This window comes from Suncus etruscus, chromosome 8, assembly GCF_024139225.1.
Source record: "Suncus etruscus isolate mSunEtr1 chromosome 8, mSunEtr1.pri.cur, whole genome shotgun sequence".
In the NCBI taxonomy this organism is placed as follows: Eukaryota; Metazoa; Chordata; class Mammalia; order Eulipotyphla; family Soricidae; genus Suncus; species Suncus etruscus.
This window is the reverse complement of record NC_064855.1, coordinates 65,297,328-65,317,309: the sequence shown is the minus strand read 5'-3', so window position 1 is coordinate 65,317,309 and position 19,982 is coordinate 65,297,328. Positions and strand designations below refer to the sequence as shown.

The window sequence follows — 19,982 nt, the reverse complement described above, 5'->3', positions numbered from 1 at the left end:
GTAGTATAAAATTACTTATTCATGTAATCATTTAAAAAAATCTCATTTCAAAACTCAGAATATGCAATTCTACTTTCAGTGCTATATTTAACTTACTAAAGTTGTATAGTAAATAAAATGGGATGACAATATTGAGTGACAAAATGACATTTATTCATTCCTTTGGAAAAATATGAGATTATATTGCATATGACTTAAGATGTTAAAAATATTCTACTTTCTGTCCTTTCAGGAGTAAGCTCACAGAGACAGGAAGGAATATCTGAGCTAAACAATAAATTCCTTCCTAGAAACCATTGGTAAAATAGTTTGTCTTTTTAGCACATAAAAGGAAAAAAAAAATAAAATGAAAGGTGCCAGAGCAATAGCGCAGCAAGAAGGGCATTTGCCTTGCATGCAACTGACCAGAGTTCTATCCCTGGCATTATATATGTTCTCTCTCTCTTTCTCTCTCTTTCTCTCTCTCTGTGTCTGTCTGTTTCTCTCTCCCTCTCTCACTATCCCTCTTCCCTCTATCTCCATCTTTCTCTTCTTCATGCATAATCTCTAAATTAAACTGTTTTTACACACCTCCCCTTGAAATTATTTTCTGTGAGGGAAAGGAGACAAACTCAAAAGGCCCGAGTAAGATTCAAGGCTGACTTTCTTTTCCTGCAAATATAAATTTCTCTTCCCACCCTGAGTTCATGAATCCCTAATAAATTGGATAGCAGGGATCATTTCCCACACTGCAGTGAACAAGTCAACTTTTGACACAGCTTGACTGCTTCTTCATGAGGCTGGTGGAACATAAGGTATGTACCATGCAAGGGCTCATCAAAAACTTTTATCAGCCCTAGATTTCCCCAGTCACTTCCTGTGTGACCAAGATCGGTAGAGAGGGAAATGGTAGACAGTCTTCTTGAGACTCAACCTCTTTATTTCTCTATGCTATGTAAATCATCTATAACAATTAGGGCTTCTGTTTGGATGATGAAACATTTTAGAAATGAATAGAAATAATGATTGCACAAAATTTTCAATGCATTTAATGCCAATTAAGTTCATTTATAAGTAGGTAGAATGAAAAGGATTATTGTATCATAATAAAAACAACTAAAAATCCTATGCTTTTATAGGAAAAGAAAAAATATGACACTGCATACCTACTGAAAAACTCTTAAATACAATATTATATTGTAGAAAATGAATGGATTTTATTTTGAAAGCTTAAAATCAGATGTATTCACAAAATTCTTCCTTTTATGGACTGAATTCTCTTCTGACCTCAATTGCTCTGTTAATGCTCTACCCTATAACACCATATATTTGGAGATAGGTCTTTCATTATGGATGTCAATGAAGTTATAAAGTAGAGCCTTTATCTAATATATGTTGTTTCTTTTTTTTGTTTGTTTTTGTTTTTGTTTTTGGGTCACACCCGGCAGTGCTCAGGGGTTATTCCTGGCTCCAGGCTCAGAAATTGCTCCTGGCAGGCACGGGGGACCATATGGGACGCCGGGATTCGAACCGAAGACCTCTTGCATGAAAGGCAAACGCCTTACCTCCATGCTATCTCTCCGGCCCCATATATATGTTGTTTCTTAATAAGGAAAGAGAGACACATTGATAGATTATGCATATAGAGAAAAGGTCATGTTGTAGTTATAGTGAGAAGGTAGCCATGTGGAAGCTAAGAAGAGGCTTTAGGAACAACTTAGCATATTCCTACTTGATCTTAAATTTATAGCCTCTAGAACAGCAAGAAAGAAATGTCTACTGTTTAAGTCATGCCATCTGTGGTATTTTGTTATGGCATCCTTAGCACCCAAGACACCCATCTCATTATCATCTTTAACACAGAAAAATATACAGAGGAGGGGTAAACTTAATATGGAGTGTGTAAATAAAATTTACAAAATTTTTGTTGTTGACAAAAGTGAGGAGCTGTTTTAGATCCTTTATAAAGTATCATAAAGCCACATTCTACTTTAGGGAGTAGAGATATGAATTCCTTCTTTCTCAGTGGCTTGCTTTATATAGCAGAACAGATGTGTGGTGGAGTACTTAGCAAAAAATAAAAAGTTTCTACCTGAGGTCTGAAAAATATTACAGTGGACAGAGTTTTTGCCTTGCATGGGACCAAATAGGATTCAATACTTGCCATCCAATATAGTCTTTCATGCCCACTAGGAGTGATTCCTCAGCTCAAAGCCAGGAGCAACTCCTGAGCACCATAGGTATGACCCCCAAACCAAAGAAAGTTCCTTACAATTATTATTTTTGGAGGGTCTTAGATTACATCTGGTGGCTCTCAGGGATTACTCCTGGCTCTGCATTCAGAAATCGCTCCTGGCAGTCTCTGGGACCATATGGGATACTGTGAATCAAGCCTGGGTCCATCCCGGATCGGCTGCATGCAAGGCAAACACCCTACCACCGTGCTATCACTCTGGACCCTTACAATTATTTTTAATCCACTACTTTTAAAATATTTGGGGGGCCAGATATATATTCCCCCAAATATATATATTTGTTGGGTTTTGGAGTACACCAGGCAACGCTCAGAGCTTATTCCTTTCTCTATGCTCAGGGAATTTCCTGGCAAGGCTCAGGTACTATGTGAGATGACAGAGATCAAAACAGGGCAGGCTGTATGTGAAGCAAGAGCCTTACCCACTAGACGTTGGCCTACATTCATTGCCTTTAATTAAAAGAACCTTTACAATAACTCTCTTGTATAGATGCTTCTATTTGTGCTTTTAAGTCTTCCAACCTAAAAGAAAGGCCTGAGATATCTATTTATAAAATAATAGAACTTATTTTATCCATGTGGCTATCCAAATTATATAACTATACTATGAATAATGTTAAAGAGATAGTGCAGTTGGTTCATTGCTTGTATGCTCACAGCTGACCTGAGTTTGATCCTCAGCATCATATACAATCCTCTGAGCATTCCAGGAGTGATCCCTGAGCATATATCCTGTTAACCACCCAAAAGTTAAGTAAAATCAAGCATCAAAGTGACTGAAGGCACCAGAGAGATCACTCACAGAGATGCTTGCATGTTTTTCACTTGTGGTGGACTCTGAGGTGGTTGATCTCTAGCATCAAATGATCCTTTGAGGAATGCCATGAGAGATCCAATTTAAAAAGCAGTCTCCCAAATACCATGAAAAGTGGTTCTAAACAAATAATATAGATATAGATTGGTTGATTGATTGATTGAAGATAAAATAAGATGTTCCCAAAAAGAACTCAGAACTAAGAGTGCTTTCCAATGTAGAATTTCAGAAGTCAGTCAGCCTAATTTTATGTTCAAGCTCTGTCACTTCCTAGTTATGTGTTTTTCTGTGAGACAACCTTTTACCTTCTACAGTCTTGACTTCTTTTTTATGTGATAGGTAGATAATGAAATACATAAACTACAACGTACTTTTTCTTCTTTTTTGTTTTTTTTTGGGGGGGTAGGGGTCACACCTAGCAGCACTCAGGGGTTATGCTCAGAAATTGCTCCTGGCAAGCTCGAGAGTTTATATGGGATGCCAAGATTTGAACCACCATCCTTCTGCATGCAAGGCAAATGTCCTGCCTTCATGCTATCTCTCCAGCCCCTACAATGTACTTTTTAATCTGTTATGCAGATCAATTTAGTCTTTGCTGCTACATTCTGACTCCCTGCCCAGTGACTAAAGTTTTTAGTCAAGCTGGATGGGCACTTGGATGGAACAAAAAGAATGGCTTTTTGGAGAAACACTGAGTGGTTCCCTTGAGTCTGAGGCAGGATTTTACCTGTCTTTCCTCTGCATTCCTCCTACATCATAGAAACTGAATTCACTCATATTTCATCTAATTATTATTATCTGAGAATGAACCCCCCAGGTTCCAGCACATCTCTTAGTTGGGGGGTAATGGCCCTGTTATCATAAAGTCTAACCTAGAAGGGGAGAAAAGAACATAAGTATTCTCAGGAAGTTCTCACATGTTAACAAATGATGGCATTTTTAAGATCACAAATTTTCCCTTTTTTGTTTGATTGAGGTGGAGGAAGCACACCCAATTGTACTCAAAGATTTCTCCTGGCTTTGTGCTCAGAGATCATTCATGATGAGGCTTGAGGGACAATATGTGTAGTTTGGGGGACTGAACTCAGATATGTAGTGTACAAAGCAAACACCTTACCCACTATATCTCTTCAGCTCCTTTTCATTGCTATTTAAAGAAAATATATGGTCTGGAGAGATAGCACAGCAGTAGGGCATTTGCCTCGCATGTGTTCAGCCCAAGAGGGACCTGGTCCTATTCCTGGCATACCAAATAATCCCTGAGCCTGTCAGGGGCGATTTCTGATTGTAGAGCCAGGAGTAACCCCCTGAGTGCTGCCTGATGTGACCCCAAGCCAATCAAGAAAGAAAGAAAGAAGAAAGGAAGAAAGAATGAAAGAGAGAAAGAAAGAAAATAAAGAAGAAAGAGATAAAGAAGAAGAGAAAGAGAGAAAGAAAGAAAGAAAGAAAGAAGAAGAAAAAATAAAAAGAAAAGAAAGAAAGAAAAAAGAAGAAAGAAGAAATAAATAAAAAGAAAGAAAAAAAGAAAGAAGAAAAGAAAGAAAGAAAGAAAGAAATAAAAGAAAGAAAGAGAAAGAAAAAGAAGAAAGAAAGAAAGAAAGAAAGAAAGAAAGAAAGAAAGAAAAAGAAAGAAAGAAAGAAAGAAGAAAGAAAGAAGAAAGAAAGAAAAGAAAGAAGAAAGAAAGAGAAGAAAGAAAGAAAGAAAGAAAGAAAGAAAGAAAGAAAGAAGAAAGAAAAAGAAGAAGAAAGAAAGAAAGGAAAGAAAGAAAGAAGAAAAAAGAAAGAAAGAAAGAAAGAAAGAAAGAAAGAAAGAAAGAAGAAAAGAAAGAAAGAAAGAAAGAAAAAGAAAGAAAGAAAGAATAAAAGAAAGAAAAGAGAAAGAAGAAAGAAAAAGAAAGGAAAGAAAAGAAAGAAAGAAAAGAAAGAAAGAAAAAGAAAAAATATAAAAATCATGTGTTGAGGATTGTGTGGAAGTGTTGGGGGGAAGGTTAGGAGAGAAGGAAAAGAATAAGAGAGTATTTGAGTTTTACAGAGGACAACATGAATTCAATTCCAGAGGTATAGATGGCTAAACTCTTTGTTAGAGTTTTGTTTACTTCCTGTTTATCACTCAATTATTTACTGATTCGCAAATATTACTGATTGCTGATTCATAAATATTTACTGATTGCTGAAAAGATTGGCCTTGTTTTTTTAATTTGAATTCAGAGGCCCGACTTTATGAATAGCAGCACCTATTCAATGAAGAGACATTGTTAGAGCCACAATAAAACTTACCACACCAGTGTTTGGAAGCAAAATTTCTGTTCAGGTCTGTGCCAGCACAAATATTGTTTTCATGAAAAGAACGGTTCTTTCTCCACATTCGATCCTAAAGAAACAAAATATGGAGAGCCAAAGTGTCAGGTTTGCAGTTCAAGGTAAGGAAAATTCTTAAGCATAATTGGCCTGGTGATTTTTCCCTCTTTTAACCCTGTCATTTTATTCTGTCATTATCTTTACACTTTTCTTACAAGACAACTGTATCTATTGAATCAAAATCACTCAAATGTTTAGTTTGAACCAAACATCTTTAAAGCATGTAATCAATTTCAGACTCCACCAATAATAATTTTGTATAGTTTTGTCTATGGAGCAGTATTTAGAACTTTCTGAGAGTGTCAACAACATTCACTTTATGAGACAGAGAAATAGGCAGGAGGTAACAGAAAAAATTTCTTCCTTTCTGTCACCAAAGCCTGCCTGTATTTAAAAAAATAAATTGGTTTGTATTGGTTTTATAGATTAGAGGTCTGTATACGTAAATATGGAGGAATTAAGTATAACCTACTGCCTTTCAGTGTGAAGAAAAAGCCACTAGATCACCTACAGTGCAAATGTCAAGTTTTAGAAAAATGAATAGTGGAATATTAGGATGAAACATAAAACATAATTAACACATTTAACAGTAGACTCTTATTTAATAAATAGCAAATAAAAAGACCAGGATAAGAGAATATTTTGATTAAAATTAAAAGGTCTTACTTGAAAAAAAGAAATGAAGGTTTAAAAAGTTAATATACAGGGGTCAAGAGATAGTAACGGATTAGGCAGATACCTTGCATGTAGACAAGCCTTTTTTATCCCTAACAACATGGGATCCTCCAAGCATCACTGAGTGTGGTCCTGGAGGCCCCTGATTATCACCATAGGGTATGGATAATCTCTAGTTTACCACAGGACCTAGAAATATCTCTCAAGTGTTACTTAGGAGGATCCTCAAATAATAAAGCTAAGATACAAGTGAAAAAATTAAATTTTATTGGACACATCTGGTGTTAAATAATTATTATTAATTTTAGGAAACTGGCTATCTTTATGAAACTACTTTTTTAGATGTGATGCTGAAATAGTTACAGATGGAATAATATTTGCTAAGATTATTTTCTAAATAGCTGAGATTTGCTTTAAAATAATATGGGTAAGGTATAAATGGTCAGGATATATAGATAAATCAACAATGGTTGTAATACATTGTTTGGTGTTTGGTAGAGAGAAGCTTACCTTTGTTTCTATTTTTATGTATCTGCTAGAACTTTTCCATTAAGAACTTTAAAAATTATTTTAATTATAAAATCATTAAACCCAAGACATAGGGCTTTATGAATGAATAGTTCAGTCAGTGCATCTTATATCCCCAAAGGAGGAATGTGTGTTTTCTTTGCCTACACTTACCTTTTTCCATGTGAAGTCATAACCATCCACATTAATTATTGGCATAATGTAGAAATCCATGTGCCCCAGAATAGTGGTATATATCCTTTCTTTTCCATAGAACTGAGTCACCTAAAATTAAAAAATATATATGGTGTTTAATACCATACTTTCAAGTCCTTCAAAACTTAGTTTTTCAATAAATTATTATTTAAAACATTTAAATGCATTTTATGACTTAGAAATGAGTTCTGACTCATTGTAGAATACAGGGGAAATCAAGAGTAAAAAGAAAATGCCTATTAACTCTTTTAATATAAACTTTGTCTTAAAATGCATTGTTATTTTTGGAAAACCTTTTTGATATATATAAATTTACAGATTAACTTTAGGTCAAGAAGAGTCTGAAGCCCTTAAAAAAAGACCAAATGTAGTCTTTTACCGTCAAATAGTGGTAAATAACTTGTGCATGGAACACAATCTTTCTATTTAATCAAAATTGAAAATATAATTTTTTTTTTTTTTTAGTTTTTGGGTCCCACCCGGCAGCGCTCAGTGGTTACTCCTGGCTCTATGCTCAGAAAAATTGCTCCTGGCAGGCTCGGGACCATATGAAATACCGGGGTTCAAACCACTGTCCTTCTGCATGCAAGGCAAACAGTGCCTCCATGCTATCTCTCTGGCCCCAGAATACATTTTTTTTTTTAGTTTTTTTTGTTGTTTTTTTTTGTTTGTTTTTTTAGTTTTTTGGGCCAACACCTGGCCATTCTCAGGTAATACTCCTGGCTCTGCACTCAGAAATTACTCTTGGATGCCAAGGATTGAATCTGAGTTGGCTGCGTACAGAGCAAGTGCACTATCCGATTTTTATTCAATAATACATATCCAGCTAAAATATGAAAAAAATTTCTGTTTTGCTTATTATTTATAAATATACATTTTTGTTACAACTGAGTTTCATTCAATAGCTCATTCAGCTTTAATATCAATGGTAGCTTTTCTGGATATTGGCTATAAATTGCTAAATTAGGCTTGCCTGACACTACTCTCTATTTTAGCTTATACCAAACTTGGGCGGGGGCACATATTTCAACATAACCCAAAGATAGATACACTCTGAGATTTGAGATATTCACCCTAAAATAACAAAATGTAGAGTTAGTTAAACAATTGCATCTACAACTAATATTTGCTATAAAATATTTATTTGTTACAACTTGCTATAGATGTGGATGAGTTTATGGTCATTTTTCTTTAAACATTATTTAAATGATGTTGTTAAGAAATGTATTCTATTATTGGCAAAATGTCTTTCAATTTTATATTAGATAGATAGCTAAAATTTGATTAGTTTCTTCTTTAAATAGTTTCAATATTTCTGTATGTTCCAGACAAGCTTTTCTTAGTCAAAGGCCAAAGAATATTTCAAGGAGGTCACAGGTGAAAACTCTATATATTGGAGGTCAGAGTGTAAGATTGGGAACCAACTAATGTGATGCAGGAGCCATAAGGGAAAAAAAAGGATGGAGTCTATAGTCAGAAAAATAGATTGAGAAATACTGTTCCATACCACTAAACAATCATGAAAGTCATATTAAAACTATTTGTATAACCACTGTGAAATATGGAAGAAAGTTAAGCAAAAGTACAAGTTATTTTGAATCTACTATAGGGTAGAAATAGAAGTTTAGTGACATATAAGCAACTCTTATAAAATCAAAAAGAAATATTTTATAGAGTTGAGCAGTCAACTAAAGAATTTTTTATTTTATAAGTATGTAAATTTATGTTGGGGTATTTTTCAACAATAATACAGCAGAATTACAGAAAATATTAGGTCTATTCATCACAGCACTCACAACAATAACTAAGAGTTGGAATCAACTTAGATGTCCAACAATAAATGAGAGGATCATGAAGATGTACTACATATACACAATGTACATAGCTTTAAGTAATGATGCAATCATGCTGTTCACTGCAACAGGAATGGAACTGGAAGTTATTATGGTAAATGAAATGATGCAGAAGAAGGATAAACACAAGATTATAACACTTATATGTGGTATTTAGAATAACTGCATGAAGAAATGCAATGGCTCAAATGGGAGTTGTTGAGAACACTCTAGGACTCAGAACATAGTGAGGAGAGGAAAGAAATTGAGTGAAGAAGAAAGATAAATATAAAATGACAGAGCATCTCAGGTGCATCGGCATGTTAAGTAAAGACAGAAATAAATTTCCAAGGCATAATCCACAACAATGATATCATGAGACCCAGACCTTAACAACCAAACTTTTGATGCTTGTTATGATGATGGGCTGGGGATGGGTGGTAGCATGGTATGGATTCTGGGAATATTGATAGAGGGAGGTTGACCCTGATGGAGGGATTGGTGCTGAAACATTGTATGCCTAAAACCCAATAATAAATAACTTTTTAAATCACAATATTTTAACAACATCAAACAAACATACAAAAATAAAACAAAATAAACACGGAACAGAAGGGTGAATTCAGAGGACACTTGTACTATCTATGCCATGCTGAAAAAAATCACCATTTCAAGTATACAAAGTTTTTATTTTATGACTGGTTATACAATTATCATAATACACGACATCAGAATATTTTCCTCACTTCTTTCCTTTAAACCTCCCGCACTCATTATAAATCTCCCTTCTTTCCCACTGTCCTCTTCTCTCTGACAAACACTCCATCCTCTGACAAGCACTTGACAACCCAGTCTCTGAAAATCTGCCCATTCTGAATATTTTATAAAAAAAATTTAATAATAGAATATGTTTGTTTTCTCTTACTAAGTATAATGTTGTCAAGATTCATTTACAAAGCAGAGATTTCTATATTTTTTACTGATTAATACTCCTCTGTAAGGATACACCTTATTTATTTATTCACTTATAAGTTGACATTTGGATTGCTTTCATTTTTTGAATATTGTAAATAATTTGCTATAAAAGTTTTTGTTTATTTCTCTTAGGTACATATTTAGAAATAGAATTGGTGGTATTGATGATAATAAATATGTTCAGAAACTGCCAAACTTTTTCCCAAAGAGAACTGCTTTATTTATTACCCCCCAACAATGAAAGAGAATTTCAAACTCTTTATATTCACTTTATTTCTTTTCCTAGTTTATCCATACTGTTGGGAACAAAATTGTATTTCACTGTGTTTTTGATCTGTATTGCCCTAGTGGATAATGATATTGGGGGAGCTTTGTCATGTGTTCATTGCCCATTTGTATATTTGATTTGCAGAATTGTCTTTTAAGTTATTTGTTCATCTTAAAAGTAAATAATTAGTAATTTAGTATGTGTAAATTTTCTGTATATATTTTCATTAAAATTCTATAACAGTTACAATTTGCAATATTTTCTTTAATTTTATTAAATTCTATTTTGGGGGGGGTAACACCAGGCAGCACTCAGGGGATACTCCTGGCTCTACACTCAGAAATCACCCCTGGCAAGCTTGGGGGACCATATGGGATGCCGAGATTCGAACCACCTTACCTCCATGCTATCTCTCTAAAACGGAAATTTTATTTCAGTTTTACACCTTAACTCTTTTATTGGTATTCATTGAAAAATTCAGAGGACTCAATTTTTATAAATCTTTTTTTATTTACCAACCCAACTTATTTATTTTTTCTATCTTTATTTTCTTTTTTATATATATTTTATTTAAACACCTTGATTACATACATGATTACGTATGGGTTTCAGTCATGTAAAGAACACCACCATCACCAGTGCAACATTCCCATCACCATTGTCCCAAATATCCCTCCCCCCCAACCCCCGCCTGTACTCTAGACAGGCTTTCTATTTTCCTCATACATTCTCATTATTAGAATAGATCAAAATGTAGTTATTTCTCTAACTAAACTCATCCCTGTTTGTGGTGAGCTTCATGAGGTGAGCTGTAACTTCCAGCCCTTCTCTCTTTTGTGTCTGAAAATTATTATTGCAAGAATGTCTTTCATTTTTCTTAAAACCCATAGATCAGTGAAACCATTCTGCATCTCTCTCTCTCTCTCTCTCTCTCTCTCTCTCTCTGATTTATTTCATGACTTCATCTCTCCTGACAGCTGCATAATATTCCATTGTGTATATGTACCACAGTTTCTTTAGCCATTCATATGTTGAAAGGTATCTTGGTTGTTTCCAGAGTCTTGCTATGGTAAATAGTGCTGTAATGAATACAGGTGTAAGAAGGGATTTTTGTATTTTATTTTTGTTTTCCTAGGGTATATTCCTAGGAGTGGTATAGCTGGATCATATGGGAGCTTGATTTCCAGTTTTTGGAGGAATCTCCATATCGCTTTCCATAAAGGTTGAACTAGACGGCATTCCCACCAGCAGTGGATAAGAGTTCCTTTCTTTCCACATCCCCGCCAACACTGCTTGTTCTCATTCTTTGTGATGTGTGCCAATCTCTGGGGTGTGAGGTGGTACCTCATAGTTGTTATGATTTGCATCTCCCTGATGATTAGTGATATGGAGCATTTTTTCATGTGTCTTTTGTCCATTTGTATTTCTTCTTTATCAAAATGTCTTTCCATTTCTTCTCCCCATTTTTTGATGGGATTAGATTTTTTTTCTTGTAAAGTTCTGTCAGTGCCTTGTATATTTTGGAGATTAGCCCCTTGCCTGATGGGTATTGAGTGAATAGTTTCTCCCACTCAGTGGGTGGCTCTTGTATCCTGGGCACTATTTCCTTTGAGGTGCAGAAGCTTCTCAGCTTTATATATTCCCATCTGTTAATCTCTGCTTTCACTTGCTTGGAGAGTGCAGTTTCCTCCTTGAAGATGCCTGTAGTTTCAATGTCCTGGAGTGTTTTGCCTACATTCTATATATCTTATGGTTTCGGGTCTGATATCGAGGTCTTTAATCCATTTGGATTTTACCTTTGTACGTGATGTTAACTGGGGGTCTAAGTTATATTTTTTGCCAGTTGTGCCAACATCACTTGTTGAAGAGGCTTTCTTTGCTTCATTTAGGATTTCTTGCTCCTTTATCAAAAGTTAGGTGATTGTATATCTGGGGAACATTCTCTGAGTATTCAAGTCTATTCCACTGATCTGTGGGCCTGTCTTTATTCCAATACTGATTATTCAGTATTAGGCTGTTTAACTTCCAGGTATTAAAGTTTTTCTTTTGTGTCTCTTTGTAGTTCACATATAATTTTAGGGCCTTGTGGTCAACGAAGGTAGCCTGAAAAATTTCTATCCTCTTCATATTATGGAGGTATGTTTTATGTGCTAGCATGTAGTCTATCCTGGAGAATGTCCCATGTACATTAGAGAAGAATGTGTATCCAGTTTTCTGAGGGTGGAGTGTCCTATATATGTCTACTAGGCCTCTTTCTTCCATTTCTCTTTTCAGGTCTAGTATATTCTTGTTGGGTTTCAGTCTGGTTGACCTATCAAATGTTGACAATGCCATGTTGAGGTCCCCCACAATTATTGTGTTGTTATTGATATTATTTTTCAGATTCATCAACAATTGCATTAAATATTTTGCTGGCCCCTCATTTGGTGCATATATGTTTAGGAGAGTGATTTCTTCCTGCTGTACATATCCCTTGATTAATACAAAATGCCCATCTTTGTCCCTTATAACTTTCCTGAGTATAAAGTTTGCATCATCTGATATTAGTATGGCCACTCCAGCTTTCTTATGGGTGTTGTTTGCTTGGATGATTTTCCTCCAGCCTTTTATTTTGAGTCTGTTTGTTCTGACTATTCAGATGCGTTTCTTGTAGGCAGCAGAAGGTTGGATTGAGTTTTTTGATCCATTTAGCCACTTTGTGTCTCTTAATTGCTGCATTTAATCCATTGATATTGAGAGAAAGAATTGTCCTAGGATTTAGTGCCATTTTTCTATCTAAGTTTGGTGTGTCTGTTGGTCAGTCTTGTCTTAAAATAGGTCTTTCAGTTTTTCTTTTAAGACTGGTTTTGAGTCTGTAAAGTTTCTGAGCTGTTGTTTGTCTGTGAAGCCATGTATTCTTCCTTTAAACCTAAAAGTGAGTTTTTCTGGGTGCAGTATTCTAGGTGAAGCATTTATTTCATTGAGTTTTGTCACTATGTCCCACCACTGCCTTCTGGCCTTGAGTGTTTCTGGTGACAGGTCTGCGGTAAATCTCAAGGATGTTCCCTTGAATGTAATTTCTCTTTTTGCTGCTTTCAGAATTCTGTCTTTATCTGTGGGTTCGTCATTGTGACTAGGATTGTGTCATGGGGGTGTTTTTTGTTTGTTTCTTTGTTTTTTGTGGTCTCTTTTAGTTGGTAACTCTTTCAGGCATGCAGGAATTTAATCGCATGTATTCTTTAGCTCTGGTAGTTTTTCTTTAATGATTGTTTTTGACTGTTGATTCTTCCTGAAGACTTTCTTTCCTGGGACTCTGGGACTCCAATGATTCTTAAGTTGTTTTCTGTTGAGCTTATCATAGACTTCTATTTTCATCTGTTCATCATTCTTTGAGTAATTTTTTCATTCTTTGATCATTTGCTTTAAGGCTTTTTTCCAATCTCTTCTTCTGTATGGAGTTGTTATTCATCTCATCTTCCAGTGTACCTATCCTCAGCTGCTGTTAACCTGTGGGAAAGCTCATCCATTTTTTCCTTCAATTCATCTACTGAGTTTTTCAGACCTGTTATTTGACCTGAAATTTCAGTTTGGAGTTCTCTGGTTTCTATCTTCATATTCTCTTCATTCTTATTAGTGTTCTCTTCTATACTTTCTTTGAGTTCTGTGAACCTCTTCCATATTGCGACTCCTTATCTGAGAGACTGACTAGTTGGTTGGCCATGTTTCGGTCATCAGAGTTGCCATCTTCATTCTCTATGTCTGGCGTTTGTCCTGCGTTGTTTCCCTCATTGTCACACTTGTATTGGTGGGTTTTCTACGTGTTGTGGTTGTATTCATTGGCCAAATGATGTGTGCGGCTCGCATAGAAAAGCGGAGCCAACTTTTTATAAATCTGTATTTGACTTTTTTTCTTTGTTAGTTTTGCTTTTAATGACATTTCTAGTAAAGTTATTTATTAATTGAAGTTACAAATATATGCTATCTTGTTTACCTTCTAAGAATTCATTTTTAACTTTGCTCATATAAGATATAGGAATATAATTTGATTTTGATTCATATTTAATTGTAAATATGAGGTAAATAACTAGTTTCATTTTATTTGCATTTAGATATATAGTTGTTCTAGTAAAAGATGATTTTTTCTCTCCCTAAACCATTGATTTACAATACTATAAAATGGTTAGGGCATCATAAATAAACATTTCCAACATTACATCCTCTACCAGAGAGTCCAGGATGCCTTTTTTAATTTTATCATAAAAGTACCATTTGAAAAGTTGTGGCAAATTTATTTAGATGTATATTTAAAGAAGGTGAGATACAGAAATTGGGCACAATATGAGGAACAATAGCAGGATGAAAGACGATTTTCAGGATAGAAGTTTAGAAAAAACAAAGACAGGGCAAACTATGTAATAACAGAAGTCAATGCTTGTAGGAGGAGAAATAATTTTCTTTTATTTATTTATTTATTATTTATTTGGTTTTTTGGGTCACACCTGGCAGCATTTAGGGGTTATTCCTGGCTCTTTGCTCAGAGATCACTCCTGGAAGGCTCAGGGGACCATATCAGACGCTGGGATTAGAACCACCATCCTTCTGCATGCAAGGCAAATGCCTTACTTCCATGCTATCTCTCCAGCCCCAAGAAATAAATTTTTGATGAAAGGCTGACTTGCGTGAATCAATCAGATAATGACTAATCTAAATAATTCTCAGGTATTTGGGGTATTTTTCTGATTGGTTAAGGATAAGATAGAGGCTAGAGAGAGAGTGCAAAAATTAAAGCACTTTCCTTTCATGTTGCTGACCCTGATCCTTGGACCATCTATGTTCTCTTACTCACTTTCAGAGGTGATCCTTGAGTGCAAACAAAGCCAGGAGAAATCTAGCAGCACAATTGATGTATTAACCAGGAAATTAAAAAAAAAAGATAATAATGGGCTAATTTTGGCATTTGTACAGATATATCTTACTTTCCAGGCATTGTAAGAAAAGGTTGCATACATATTGAGAAATTCAAGAAATGTTCTTAATTGAATTTCTGAAGTTGCTATTATAGATATTTTTTTAAATTTTTGTTTATTCAGTTACTTAAACTTCAAGCTTACAGTCTGGATTTCCAATCATATTTACAAGTATTATTAACATTTAATATTTTATAATCATTATAATTCTGACAGTATTATCAACTATGCTTAAAAATAATTTTTCAAAATCGCATTTTCAGTCAAGTTGAACACAATTATTCATAAATCTTACATGAACTAATTCTTTAACACTAGTTGTAATGAGTATCATGAGGGCCCTCCAAACATGCATTACTAGTAAGTTTTCATATTAATATTCTGTAAATGAATTTACTGTCATGGTTTTATATCTAGTGGATTCATAACTCTTAATGAGGTTAAAAGCTATAGAAATGAATGCTGACAGATGTGAGAATTTGTCCTCTTAACACAAAACCCCAAGGATGGGATATATGCTCCTAGGTCAGATAATTTAGGTAGCAAAAGGCAAAGTGTTTGCAAAAATGCACTCAGAAAAGAAATAGCATAACAGGAAAGGGTAAAATTAGACAACAAATAACTGTGGCTGCTGCAAAAAAATATGTCAAGTAGGCATAGATTAAGATGGTTTAGAGTTTTTTAGATATAAAGCTCATAGTTCTTTTGAAAGTATCAAAGGTTAATCTAATTAGATTATCCTAGAGAGATAAATATCTGTAAATCGTTGCCTTTGTTTTTCCAATGATTCCTGATTTAAGACAATAAATATAGGACGTGGTGGAGAATCAGGGCTCTTAGTTCATGAGGCAGTGAGCCCCTGACCTCATGCTTTTCTCTCGTCTATCTTGTTTTCTTTCTTCTTTTTGTTTTGTTTTGTTTTGGGCCTCGCCCAACACTGGTCAGGGGTTATTCTGACTCTGCGCTCAGGAATTACTACTGGAGGTGTTCCATTGATCATATGGAAGCTGGGGATTGAGCCGTGGTCAGCCACATGCAAAGCAAACACCCTACTACCCACTGTACTATCACTCCTTTCTCATTTTCTTAATCCTTGTAGAGCCTCTGTTTCAAATTCATTTACTTGAGGCTGGTTTCCAGCAGACAGAAAAGACCCTAAATAAATATTTTTGAAGAAATGACTCTCCAATACATTAAGTATCTTAATTGGAGTTGCTTCTTTCTATAAAAGATTAAGAAAAAGAGAGTAGAAGGTATCTGCAAAGAGCACACAACAAGTGAATAATTATGGGATAGGAGATAGAAACTTGACTAATCCTTATCAGCTGGGCCTGTGGCAGATAATTACTCAGCTTCCCACTCACTTTACTTGGGGTTCAGCTTAGCTTTATTACTTTTTAAAATAATCTTTATTGAGACCTATGTGCAGGGGTGGCGAACATGCGGCTCCCAGCCAAAATGAATGCTACTCTTTGCCTCTTATCATTCTTTTGTTATACTGTGGCTCTTTGCCAAGTTTGGATTTTGTTCTGCTGCTTCTGAGGAGGGACCTCTGAGGAGAGATCTCTGAGCTTGGAGTTCCGCCATACCCCAGGCTGCGTCCTCCCGTCTCCATTCCTCGGAAACAACTGCAGGGGCCAGCGAGCTGGGGACCCGTGTGTCACATGTTGGGTCACATCTGGCCTTTAGTTCTGAGTGTGGAGGACGCAGCACACCCTCACCATCACTGCGAGATTTTTACCCTCACTCAAAATGGCAAAATGCAATATGTGTTGAATATATTGTTAAAATTATATGCTTTTGTGTGTTTGTCTGTTTTGGCAGGTCACTGCGTGGTGTGGCTCTCTGACTCTCATAGTTTAAAAGTTTGGCTCTTCATACTTACTGGATATAAAAAGCTAAAAATATTAAAATTTGCAAGAAAAAACTTACCAACTGTACGAATAACTTTATCATTTAATTGTGTTTGTAATGCTTTCACAAATGTTTATCTAATGATTAGAATAGTTTTCATATTACTTCCTAATTAGTCATATCTAATACAAAACCAAAGTGTTGGCAGTAGGGGCACTCCCCATACAGTTGCATGTAAGGCAAGCCCTTTGACATCCAGCCTTTTGACATCCTTCCTATGTGTCAAAACTTTATATCTGATTTTATGATTTTTAGTTAATTTACAAGCTTATGAATAAGCCCATTGGAATTTTCTGAAAATCATAACTTTCTGTCCTAACATTTATTGCTTCATTTTTATTGAGTGTAATTTTCATTTATTACATTTCATGTAATTTTATTACATTGCATGTAATTTTCATAATAATGTTAAACGTTGTATAAGAGGACCTATTTTATCAATGAAAAAAAAAAGTTTGGCTCTTTGTGTCAAACTTGTTCGCCACCCCTGCCTATGTGAATTACAAAGTCTTTCACAGTTATTAATTTAATGGTACATATTGACAGTGTTATTTTTTTATTATTATTCTAAAACACAACAGTACCTAACAACCAGATTAACCCAATTACCATTTGACAGAGAATAAATCAATTAAGTCATATGAGACACTATAATGGAAGGTTTTAAAGTAAACTATTATTGCCCTAGCACTAGAAGTACAACAAATACCTGTAAATATCATTTTACACCAATATTTGTAAATTTTTTGCATTATTTAGACTTTATACAGTTGTAATAAAACATTAATCTCTTTCATAGGTAGCTTTTAGACCTTGACTTTAGTTTAAATATGTAGCATTTGTTTAGGTTTCAAATTTAATTAAGGAGCTGTTGAGCACAGACTACGTGAACCAAATCAAATACTGGATTATAGAAACTGAAAAAGTGGCTGCTCTAAAAAGACCAGGGAGAAAACATGCAAGTTCCATATGTTCTTGCCACATACTTAGCCCCACACATCTCTTCCCTTTGGCTCTTCATCTGTAATCTTTTTCAGATGCTTATATTATAAACTAGTAAGCATTAAACAAATGGTTTCTCTGAGATTTGTGAGTTACTTTAGAAAATTAATTGGGGGCCCAGGCTATAGCACAGAGGTAGCTCATTTGCCTTGCACGCGGCTGACCCAGGATGGACCTGGGTTCTAGCCCCGGCGTCCCATATGGTCCCCAAAGCCAGGAGTGATTTCTGAGTGCAAAGCCAGGAGTAAACCCTAATCATCACGGGGTGTGGCCCAAAAACAACAGGAAAAAAAAAAGAAAAGAAAAGAAAATTAATTGATTTAGAGAAAGGGGCAGTGGAAATCTTTGCATTAGGGTTGATTGGTCAGAACCCCCCCGAAAATATTCTAGCCTTGCATTTTGTGTCTGAAGTCATGGGTAAGAAGTTCTAGGTAAGGGTTCATGGGACTGAGACCTTAAACTTAGTTTCTGAGACTATCTCAATGCAGATAGTCACCAGAATTGTTAGGACTCAACTGATGTCAAGAATTGCTATTGTAGGGGAGCCTCTGTTCAACTCCCTGCAAACTTGGGACTGGAAGTGAGAAAAATCTTGAAAGTAGCAGCAGTCACAGCATAAGGAGAAACAGGAAAAGTGTAGGTTTTCCTCATAGAGGCATACACGTTAATACTTCAATTTATCTATGGATCCTTTATTTTCTAAATATAAAATATACCCATGTAAATTATTTTAAAGAGAACTCTTTCATTTTTTAATTGACATTTTTTTTAACAATTACGAAAATCAAATGATTTGGGAGCTGGAGAGAAAATATAGGGGTTAAGGGGCTTATGTTGCTCATACCTAACTCTGGTTCAAATCTCTGATTTAAACTTATATTTGGTCTTACTGCCGTGAGTGAACCCTGGAAACAGAACTAGGAATAAACCCTGAACACTGCCAGATGTGACCCAAATACAAATAAATAAATAAATAAATAAATGCTGCAATTTATATTTGTTTTAAGCCAATCAGAAAGGAGTTTCTTAAATGTGTTTTAAAGAGCAAACTAATTGTGTGAACCCAGGCCACAAAAGTTAGATTCACATTGTTGGGGCTAAATACTCAACTGTGGGCTTCTTGAGGAGTATTTTGATTTCCTTTGTACCTTTAATTATAGGTAATTTTTTAATTTGTTCAAAAATAATTTAGTTCTATAAGGAGGTAAATAATTTAATCTTGCAAGGAGGTAGCATAGAGGATAGCAAGTGTAAAACAAGGGAGGGGATCAGATCATGAGATTTTTTAAAATTTATTTTTAATTTTTTAATTGCTTTATTTAAGCACTATAGTTAAAAATGTTCATTGCTGGATTTTAGTCAAACAACGTACACCATCCTTCACCACTCTACACTTTGTTGTCATTATTGTCTGCTGTTTCCCTCTCACCCCTACTCCCACTTCTTCCAGGCTCTAGGGCAGGCAAATTGCTTCTCTATCTCTCTCATCCATAGTGATCAATTCCAATTATCATTGTCCTAGTAGACCCTTCTCTATTCTAGCTACCCACACCACTCTCTGGTGAGCTTTCTACTCTGAGTTGAACGCCCTGACCTTTGTTTCTATCCTCTCTAAGTATTATTACCATACTATGTCTTGTTTTTCTTATATCCTAAAATGAGTGAGAGTATTATATTTCTATCCTTTATGCCCTAGTTCATTTCACTCAGCATAATGGTCTCTTTGTCCACCCATGTATAAGCAAATTTCGTGACTTCATTTTTCTTAACTGCTGCATCATATTCCATTATGTAGATCTTAGCAATGACAATTAGATAAAATGAGTCAATAGGAAATAATAATTTTTTCTGGTGCTTTTTAATTAAGCAATAGAATTAAAAAAGAAATTTTCTTCTCCTCTCACTTTGCACTTTCCTATCACCATGAGCATTACCTAGAATGAAGAAAGCTATCCTACCTGGGGAACTGTATCCATGTCTGAGTTGCTAAGAGTTTGTTCAGCCATACTCTCCAAATTTGGCAAAGGCAATACTGATGGTTGCAAAGAACTCAGAATATTGTGCCATACTCAACCCTTGAGGTAGCAATAACAAGCTAGGTGAAGGAAGGTAGCATTGTTGTATTTGTTCAGACCTGGCAGGGCAGAAATGTTTCACCTTTCATGGTACTGATTTGCTAAGACATATGAATATAAATGACAATCCCTTGGTTTCCTAACTCACTTATTATGTGTAATTGTGT

At 35.1% G+C, this 19,982-nt stretch overlaps 1 protein-coding gene across 1 annotated transcript in view; it reads right to left on the bottom strand.

Annotated features, from left to right (window-relative positions):
- Positions 1–19,982, bottom strand: part of CPB2 (carboxypeptidase B2) — a 65,111-nt gene that overhangs the window by 8,199 nt on the left and 36,930 nt on the right. Inside the window, 2 exon segments of the mRNA XM_049778899.1 lie at positions 5,325–5,418; positions 6,762–6,872. Coding sequence (XP_049634856.1) covers positions 5,325–5,418; positions 6,762–6,872 — 205 coding nt within the window.